General features: G+C 37.1%; 2 protein-coding genes across 4 annotated transcripts; both read right to left on the minus strand.

Annotated features, from left to right (window-relative positions):
- On the minus strand, positions 1,719-2,952 carry LOC107624186 (fasciclin-like arabinogalactan protein 12). The gene has a single exon (XM_016326665.2). The coding sequence runs from the start codon at positions 2,822-2,824 to the stop codon at positions 1,976-1,978; it is 849 nt and encodes a 282-aa protein (XP_016182151.1). The 5' UTR covers positions 2,825-2,952; the 3' UTR covers positions 1,719-1,975.
- On the minus strand, positions 3,891-9,934 carry LOC107622890 (protein STICHEL-like 4). 3 transcript variants are annotated; one of them, XM_021114203.1, is made up of 9 exons: positions 9,666-9,934; positions 9,127-9,392; positions 6,878-9,003; positions 6,537-6,756; positions 5,699-6,247; positions 4,972-5,354; positions 4,802-4,875; positions 4,567-4,630; positions 3,891-4,276 (listed from the first exon to the last, which is right to left on the minus strand). In XM_021114203.1, the coding sequence occupies exons 3-9, from the start codon at positions 8,924-8,926 to the stop codon at positions 4,184-4,186; spliced, it is 3,432 nt and encodes a 1,143-aa protein (XP_020969862.1). In that variant the 5' UTR covers positions 8,927-9,003; positions 9,127-9,392; positions 9,666-9,934; the 3' UTR covers positions 3,891-4,183. The 3 variants fall into 3 exon arrangements, with proteins under 3 accessions (XP_020969862.1, XP_016180444.1, XP_020969861.1); XM_016324958.2 differs by having other exon boundaries at positions 4,802-5,354; XM_021114202.1 differs by lacking the exon at positions 9,127-9,392 and having other exon boundaries at positions 4,802-5,354.

Below are 9,934 nucleotides of genomic sequence, written 5' to 3' on the forward strand. Positions count from 1 at the left end.
GTGGGGGAAGGGTATTTTTGTCCAAAAAAATAAAAAGGACGATTTTAATACGAAAAAAACACGTTAAGGACGATTTTAAATCAAAATATACATCGGGGACGGGTTCGATTCTGACCTTCAACGTGAGGGACCAAAATCGTACTTATCTCTTATTTTAAACTTGAATCTTTCAAATTTATGAATCATATCATAACTCAATTTAAAACAGAATCAGTTAGAATCTCATCCAAATTTAGAATTCAAGTTTAGAAATAGAATATCTAATTATTCTCAAATCTCGTATAATATTCTCAATTATCATACTATTATTATATTCTTGGTGCTAGCAAAAAATATAATAATATTCCATTTGAATTAATATAATTATTTATTTGATCAAATCAAATTAATAATTAAATAATTCTACAGCAAAGATTAGAACACTCGTTAGTGTGTGACCCCATAGGTTCAATACTAAACGGGTAGTAAATTAGTCATACCAAATTTATTAATCAAGGTTGGCGTCTAGCAACACTCCTCAACGACCCGATAGTATGAAGTAATATATTTTTACTAAGAACCTTAGAAGAACAAAGTATAATTCCTTCCATCTTTCCAGCTCTTGGTTAACCCTTAGAGTATGGTTTAATTGTCAAACTCTAACTTGTTACCATTATTATAATGAACTGTGAATGACCTAAGAAACTCATTTATTCATTCATTCAATCCCCTTGGCCAAGGTTTTATTCATCTCAGTCATTATAATCATAGAGCTCAAACTCTTTACCGAGAGTTGACGGATTCCTTATTAACTAATCATTAATTCTACAAGTATTTAAATCATACCCAATATCCATTCAACTAGCACCCTATGGTATTAGGTGTCCGGAATCAAAGTATAATAAATACATTGTTAATTACTATGACAGTCGCAGGTCAAAGGAAACTCTATTACCATGTTCATCTTGAGAATATCCCAAGAACAATTTATATTAAATTATAAAAGATTTATCTCTCAATATTGTGATCACTATCACAATGATAAATCTCTAAATTTAATCAAGGACGTTATTATATTAACATTTTAATATAATAATAATAACAAATTATTTGACACGTGATTGATTGGATTGTGGTCATACTACTTATTCTCAACAATAAAATAATTACTTTAGTTATTATATTTCTAGCGTTATCGATATAATAACTAGAACGCTAAGAAGGATGTATCAATATGTATATACATGGAACAAAATTACATTAATGTACTCTGTAAAATCATTTGTTTTTTCTCCAATCATTGTTGCTAACGTTACAAGGAGTGATTTTTTTTTGGCAGCGACATGAAAGGAGTGATTGATGTTCTTATTTTTAGGTATCATCAATTGGATATAAGGAAGTAGCTATTTCAATAAAGATATCCTTTCAATTCACACCTAAAAAAGAAAGCAATTTTGCTTCATTTTATGCAAAAACACTTGAGAATTTACGCAAACTCATTGTGAAAATAAGATGGACCAGTTTGTAAAAGTTATTCAGATAGATCAAATTATACTAACGAAAATCTTATAGGAAGAAATAAAAAATGTTATATATACATTAAAAATTGTCAATGAGTTATAATTCAAATGGCATCATTTTTCCATACTTACTTAAGAGGTCACGAATTCGAGTCTCCTTATCTTTTTGGTACCTTAGTAGCAGGTTTTTATACTTCATTACCGCAAGAGCAAGATTGATTTCAATAATAAGATTAAACGATTGAATGCATAATTCAAAACCTTTTACAACAAAACAATCATTTTTTCTTTTCAAATTATATTTGAAGACAAAAGAAGGAAAGAAGCCAAAGGGATTCACATACAGCTTTCAAGCACTCTTCCTACCCCAATGCATGCAGACAAAGCCACCAAAAGAGAAAAAGAAACAAACAACATAGAGAATTCACAAAAATCATGCACAGTTCTTGTTCTAATAACTTCACTTCAATCCTTCATCAACTGAAAATCGTTAGTGCTGCAGCAAAAGCAACACCAATTGACACCAACATTGTTCCTTGCACACCAAGCAACTTCAATGCCCCAGAATTCTCCTTTGTTGAATCTCCCTGATCAGTATCTTCTGCAGTGGAGTTATCCTTATCAGCTTTCGGCGATATGGCCAAAGCCGGTGCCGGAGCTATAGGCTTAGGCTTAGAGAAATCCAAGGGAATAAGCACCTTATCAACATGGTAAATAGCAAGCACCTTATCAGAGTAAACAATCCCTGTGAGTGTTGCATTCACTACCCCAGTTGAGATATTCACACTGTTACCATATGCAGTCACATTAAGTTGGTAACCATTGGGGCTATCACTGGCCAGAGTCAAAACAGGGTTGCTAAGAGAATCAAAATTGGAGCTTGATACATAAACTGGAAGAACATGGAATTGTATCAATGCCTTTTGTTGGCGATCGCTTAGGGAGTTGAAGAACCCTGCTTTGAGATTAGAGAAGGCACCATCGTCCGGTGCGAAGATGGTTAAGCCTCCGGTCTTTGATGTCACCAGTTGTGCATTGACTTGGTTGATGATTTGGGTGGTCTTGAATAAACGGATCATTGTGTTGAAGTTCTTCGCTTTCCTTAGGATCTTGACGATGTCTTCGCCCGAAGAAGTATCGGATGTAGGTGACTGTGGAAGTGATGGGACTAATGGCTTCACTGGCGCTGCAGCTGGTGCTGCTGGTGCAGGTTTTGGTTTTGTTGGGGGTTTAGGAGCTGCAGCAGGTGATTGTGCTAAAGTGATGGTGGAAAATATGGGAGAAAGTAGTACTAAAAGAAGTGAAAAGATGATACTTTGCTTCATTTTCTTATTGGTAATTGAAGCTTGAAAGTTTTGTAGATTGTTTTGCTGCTTTTGGGGTAGATGCAATATGCAAATGATTAGGCTAATTGTTATTGCAATGAGTGTTTGCTGTGAGGAATTGAAGGGGAGGAAGTGGCTTTTATAGATGGTATATTGGACAGGGAAATGATGGGTTAGGTAAAAGGTTTTAGTTATGAAAATGACTTCTATTATAAAGGGGAGTGAGGCTATGTATCTTATCTGTCATGACAGTTTTGCTTGGAAATGCAGGGAATGGATTAGTGAATGAACCCCAATTAGTTGTGAGATGATACTAAAAAAGATGCCAGTTTTACAGATAAGGCAGCATCTCCTTTTTCTATTGGGTAGAAAGATGTTAGATCAATTCACTTGAGAGAGATATAATAAGCTTATTGTAACTGTTTGTGCTAAAATGTTTGTCATATTATATGATAATTTTCTCTTGTTTACATACAGAAAATTTGAATAGTCATTTTTCTGTACTCATTTAAGATTCATTCCTTTAAAAAAAGTACACAAAAAAAGTTATTCTATCATCACCGTTTAGCATAATTTTAGTACATAAATAATCTTGGTATTGATTGATATCTTTATATGAATTACACTCATTAGTCATTGGTTCCTCTCTACTTTCAATGTTTCATCTTATGATGGTTTAAATTTTTTTTCTCTTTAGGAATCATTTGTTCATTAGCGAGTTTAAGTACACAACTACACATGAACAATATATATGGACTATGTTGTTTCCCTCTAAATAGAATCAGAAAAGTATATGCTTCCTTATATACATGCATCAGATCTTGAAATGTATTGTTTACCATTCACTATTTCAAAACCCTGTTTATATGCACGCTTTTATAGTCCTCTATCATTATTCAATATGATACAAAACCAAATTAACAAAAATGGGTTCAAGACACAAGACTGAACTCACAGATTTGTCTTGAAATAAGACAAGTTCTTGCTTACATTTTCTGTTCAACAGAACAACCAAGGCAATAATTGAGACCAGTTAATAGAGCTCCAACAAAAGATACTGCCACAGTAGTTAATAAAATTTTGAATTGAATCTAAATTTAAATTTCTCATCAAATTTATGCCTGGAAGGAAAAATATACAACATCTTATCGCTAAAATGGAATAACTACATCAACTACATTCCTAATTTTTCTTCATTAGATATATAACTACATGCTTTTTATTAGATTAAATGAAAATAAGGATTGGCCTTATGAAATTGGACCCTATAACATCAGGAGGAAAAAAAAAACCGGCCTAAATACAGGCAAATACAAATTACAATGGCAGTGGGATGGATCTTCTCAGAGATTCCCAAAACTATCTTGGAGATTTTGAAGAGAGACATCTCCCACATGAGACTAACTTCAGCAATGCTCTTGGTTTTCGGGTTCGAATTTTCAAGCGGGACAGCTGCCAATGCAATCAAATAAATCAATAATGTGTATAGTAATCAAAGCAAATGCAAAACAAAATCTAAAAATATGCACTTTCACCAACAAAAATCACCACATATGAAGCTGAAGCATAAAAACTACAAACATATGCATCAACACTGCTGTATTTCTAGTTAACAGTCTTGCCTGAAAAGTTTGAATATATTCTTGATGGTGGATAAAATATTATTATTCTTATTTACTTCAAAGAAAAAAGGTTCATGTATGAATTCTAACATTAAATTAGATCATGCAAAATATGATTACCTTCTGACGGGTTGCTCTTGATGCTTTCCAGCAAAGTAAGCTCCTTGATCTTGGTTCCAGTTTCCTGCAGAGTAAGAATTTTAGAATCAGTAGGCAGTTACAAAAGAGACACTACTAGTTTACTGAAACAGAAAAACACTACTAGTACCCAGGCTAATGGAGATTCTAAGCAAGCTACCATCCTTGAATTACAAAGTTTACACATAGAAAGAAAATGGATAAAGAAGCAACATACAGATTCTCTAGTTCAAGCTTTTCAGCAATGGAAACTGCTTTGCGTTTCGACCACCCACTTCGCTGGCTTTCCGCCTGCTGGATTACATGAGCAAGAGATACCTTAGTTTTTACAATACTTTTACTTTGACCTTGTTCCCTAAGCTTTCTGCGGTCCAAGTGAGACTTAACTATTGGATTTCTTTGGGAAGCTGATGCTTGCCCTATACTTGAACCTTCTACACTTCTGTAAGATGTTGCATGAGCATCAACTTGCTGTGCATCATTCTTGTGCTCTGCTGGAGAAGCTGCTTCTTCTATGATTTCACCCCTTGGATGAGCTCGAGCGACACTGACACCACTTAATTCTCTAATTTGTGACGAACTATCATCAGTAGCAGGCAATGTAAGAGGAAGTTGAACAGCTGAGCCTGCATCTCTAGTTGACTCGCATCTAATTTCTATCGTTACAGATGTTCCAAGGACAGATTCAAATGCTTGTAAAATGTGACCTGTGAACTTCTCAGCCGTGGATTTGGTCATTTGAGAACTAAACATTAGCTGCACAGTTGGAGCTGCACAATATTGCATCCACTAACATTAGATAAATGGTAACTAATTGTCAATACAAACAACAAAAACAGGAGGGAGACACATAAGCAACCTACCATAATAATAACAGCAATATCAACACATTAAACCAAAAAGAAAGCTACTTATGAAAGCAAATAAAAAGCTGCATAACTGGATTAAAAATCACTGTTAACTTTATGACGAACCCAAAAGCAAGTTTTCAATGCATTTTGCTACAAGGCCCTTCAGTTGACTAACATTAAGTGTAATCAAATACATAAACCAGTTTACCCTAATTCTTCACAAAGCAACATGCAAAAATGAACAGCGAGGAATTGATGTTTACCTGCTCCAAAACTGACAGAGATCAGCTTGCCTTCTTTATACAAAAATTCTCTCAGTCCAGTAACTTGAATCCTCTCAAGAACCTCTAACCACATCTCTTCAATACCTTTATGGTTTTTACTCAATATCTGCCTTTCATTCATTCTACTCTTGTTGGCCATATGGGAATAAGTTTGTTGAGTGGCAGAAGCAGACACACTGAGTCTTCTTTTCTCTGTACTAGGATCCTTTGTCATACCATTAGCTGAGTGTCCCGCATGGAAGTTTTCTAATCTAGAATCTACTGATAATTGCCTTGCTTTGCTGGAAATTTCAACAGGGTTTCCATTTATTCTGGTTGCTTCTCTCACACCAGAATTGTTTAGATCTAGGGGACTATGGTTGAAGCTATTATCAGATGAAGTAGGCATCACATATTGTTGGTCAGGAGCAAGTTGAAGCAATGCAGCTGTCAACCACGTAAGCTTATCATTGGACATCCTCAACTGCTTTTCAGCCTCAGATAATGTTTTTAGTGCTTGGCGAAGCTTTTCCATGTCTTCTTTAGACACTGATACATAAATCAACATCATCAGTTTGTAAAAGGATAGTAATGAAATAAATATCTTTCAACATGAAAACAGATTAAGGCTCTCCCAGTCTCCCTTCTTCTGTCTCCACACCGACAAGTGTATAAAACCAAAAAGAAAAACATTTTTTCAAGGATAGCCAGTTTTGGAATTGTTCAGCATTAAATTTTTGCATTTGTTTCAGATATAAGAACTAAGTCTAAGATTATCAGTATCATCTCAGCTTGCAATGAATTTATGACTTTGATAAAATCTATAACTTTTACTCACACGGCTGTCTCCGGAAGAACTTTCTTCTTCGCCTTTCTTTTGTGAAGTCATATGTCCCAGCAAGTATATCAGTTATTACTGTGGCGAGCTGTGACATTAAAGCTAATGGCTCAACACCAGTTTCCATGATCACCCTCAAATTCTTCACAGTATTGACTGTGTCAGCAGATAATGCCAAATCAAGTAGATCAATCAATTTCTCATCAGAGATAAGCCCTACCTGAAGAAAGAATTTAAGTCCAAAGCAAGTTATCCATAGCAACAAAAAATATTAATGCCAGTTGATAGCAGAATATAATGATCAATGAAAAACAGAATTGTGCTAACAGAAAACAACTTACCAGTTCCTGAACAAGAGGAACAGATATTCTCTGCCCAAGCAAACTAAGTTGTTCAAGGGTCATCTCAGCATCTCTCAACGATCCATCAGATCTTGATGCGATGAGTTTCAAGGCATCCTTATCAATATCTAGACCTTCCTTGGTTGCAATCAACTGCAATGTATATATAATATCTCCATCCTTCAGCTTTGGAAAAAAGAATTTTTGACACCTGGATATTATTATATGAGGCAGGACATCAAGACTAGAACTGACAAGGATAAAAACCACACGTCTAGGTGCTCGATCAATGACCTTTGATATGGCATTCCAACAATCCACTGATAAAGTATCACAGTCATCAAAAATGAACACTCTGTACTGTGATGGGAGCTGGGATACAATCATATGGTCAAGAAGATCCATGATGCTCTCAAAGTCAAAATTACTGACTGGGCCAACTTCCCTTATATTTCTACTCTTGCCCATATCATGTGCCATGCAATAATTGCAAAAGCCACAAGGTTTCGGGTGTTCCGAAGAGTTACAATTCAATGCTCTGGCAAATATGCGGGCACAGGAAGTTTTTCCGGTGCCATGGGGACCATAAAACACATACAACAATCCAACTTTTCTCCTCATTACAGCATTCGAAAGAGCTTGTGACACTAAACTCTGTCCAACCATATCTCTGAAGGTTCGCGGCATATACTTTTGTGTTAAGCTTTGATGTCTACCATGACGACTCCCTCTCAACTTATGTTGGTCACCAGATCTAGCTTCAGAAGCAAGGTCAGAATCAATATCACGGTTGAACAAGTTATCACCAAAAAGACCAAGTTCCCCGGAATAGTCATGGGACCAACAAGCATTTTCAGTGCTCCCAGATGCATCAAGTAATAAAGGCATTGCCTCTGCATCAGATTTAGTAGATGATCCTGAGTGCTCAGATGCCACAGGCATTTCAGAAATATTTCTTCCATTGCCATTTAACCCTTTCCTTAACCTTGAGTCAGATAAACCACAAGTAAAACTTCTCCCTGCCATGTCAAGGAATGTTTTACCTCTATGATGAATCCTGGACCAATTCCATGGAATACCACAACCATTTTTTGGAGCCCTGGTAACATTTCCATCTAGGAACTCATCAGCCTCCTCTGAGTGATATCTCTGGTGGGCTGAACCATGAGCTAATGAGTTGGAGGCCACAGACAATTCATTCTCAGCACCAGTATCTCTTGATGCTGTAGCCACCCGAGCTCTTCTTGCACTTCGAAATTTACGCCTCTTTACCCGACTTCCATGACCACGCACACTGGCTTCTGCCTCCTCAATGATTTTCTCTTGTCTAGGAAACCTTCCACGAAAATGGATGTTTGATGATGCTAAATCATCACTATCCAACGGAATATCATTAAGCTGTTCAGAAAGGGTCTTAACTTGAACATCTCGAACATTTTTCCCTTTATGTTTCTTTCTCCCTTTAGATTCAGAGTGCCTTGAAGCAACATCTTCAGACAAAGTTTTGGCAGCTTGACTTAGATGCTGTTCTTGACTAACATCCACATAATCAGGCCTATCACTCTTTCTACCAGATTCTTCTCTCCCAACTCTCTTCCCATCCCCAATTCCACTCTTGCTACTACGCTCACTAGTTGCTGGCACCCCATCATTGCCTCTACTAGCATCACCTGGAGCAACTCTTGATGTACCTATGCTCACCAAGGGTGGCGAGGTTCCGGACAACCTCCTCCCTTCCTTCCTGCGCTCCCCGCCCACAGACCTTCTTCCTCCATGGAGCATGACATCATTTTCAACCTTTTTGAAAAGCATATCAACCACAGAAGGTGAGTTCCATGATTGAGGGCTGGCCGAAGGGTCCCTGAGTGAACGTGACCTCTGAAGCACAACAAGGTCCCTCATGAGGGACCTATCAGCCAGGATAGGGCTGTTCTTGTGCATGTGGTTCTTCAAGTGAATGCAATTTGTTAAATGTATGTGATTGCGTAGATGATCACTGACATCACCATTCGCATCCTTGAGTACCCTATTGCGGACAGCCCTAGTCATTATCAGAACACCAACCTTTCTGACACCAATATCTCTTCTAAATCAAAGACATAAGATAAAAAATCTCGCATTTTCACCTGTACATGAGCCAATTTTTCACAAATATTTCAGCAAAAACAATAGGGAAACATAAATGCACATTCGTGAACACCCCTTAATTACTTGCAAAAATCCAAAAATGAGGTTAGAATTGAACTCACCAAAAGGGGGAGAAACACCAGGTCTTGCAGCCAATTATCCCATTAAGCAAACTTAACTCCACAAAGACACAAGAAACACACTTCAAGTGGAGGAATTATTAATCAATACTCAACAGAACTTCCCTGTTGCTACACGGCACACTCCATAAACAAAACCAAGTATTCCTCTAACCCCATTGAGCTAAACGAAGGTAGAAAAAGCTAAAAGAGTGAACTTTGTGCTGGTGCAGCAAAGAAGCCAGCTTGGAAGTTCAAATTTCAAACACCTAACAAGGAACAATTTTGGGGTCAAACAAGCATGCAAAAGAGAAGAATCTAAGACCCCGTTATCCGAAAAGCTCAAAAGAAGTGCATAAAACACAGAAAGCACCAATCAGGCCAGTGTTTGAAGAAATGAGAGGCGAGAATTAACTAAGCAGCAGGAGCATAAAGAAAATGATGTAACATTTCCAACAGTGGGAAGCAAAAAAAGGAAAGAGAGAGAGAGAAAAATAAAAGCTAAAGGTGGAAGTAGAAGGGAGGAAGAAGAGTTGAATCACCTGAATGAGAGAGAAAGAAGACCTTTTGGATTATTAAGGTGTCCAGATCTCTCAGCAAGGTTCACATGCACTTCACGAGGGAAAGAAAACGATAGTCCAACCCATATCTCACTCAAACACTCACTCAGCAGTGTAGAGAGAGAGAGAGAGAAAGGGGTGGTGAGTGGTGAGGGTTGAAACTTGAGAGGGAGGTATGGATCCGTTGTGGACAGAGAGAGGACAGTGAACACAGGACACTCTCTGCAAATAAAGCGGTGTGTCCATTTGCT

Source organism: Arachis ipaensis, chromosome B10, assembly GCF_000816755.2.
Source record: "Arachis ipaensis cultivar K30076 chromosome B10, Araip1.1, whole genome shotgun sequence".
Classification (NCBI taxonomy): Eukaryota; Viridiplantae; Streptophyta; class Magnoliopsida; order Fabales; family Fabaceae; genus Arachis; species Arachis ipaensis.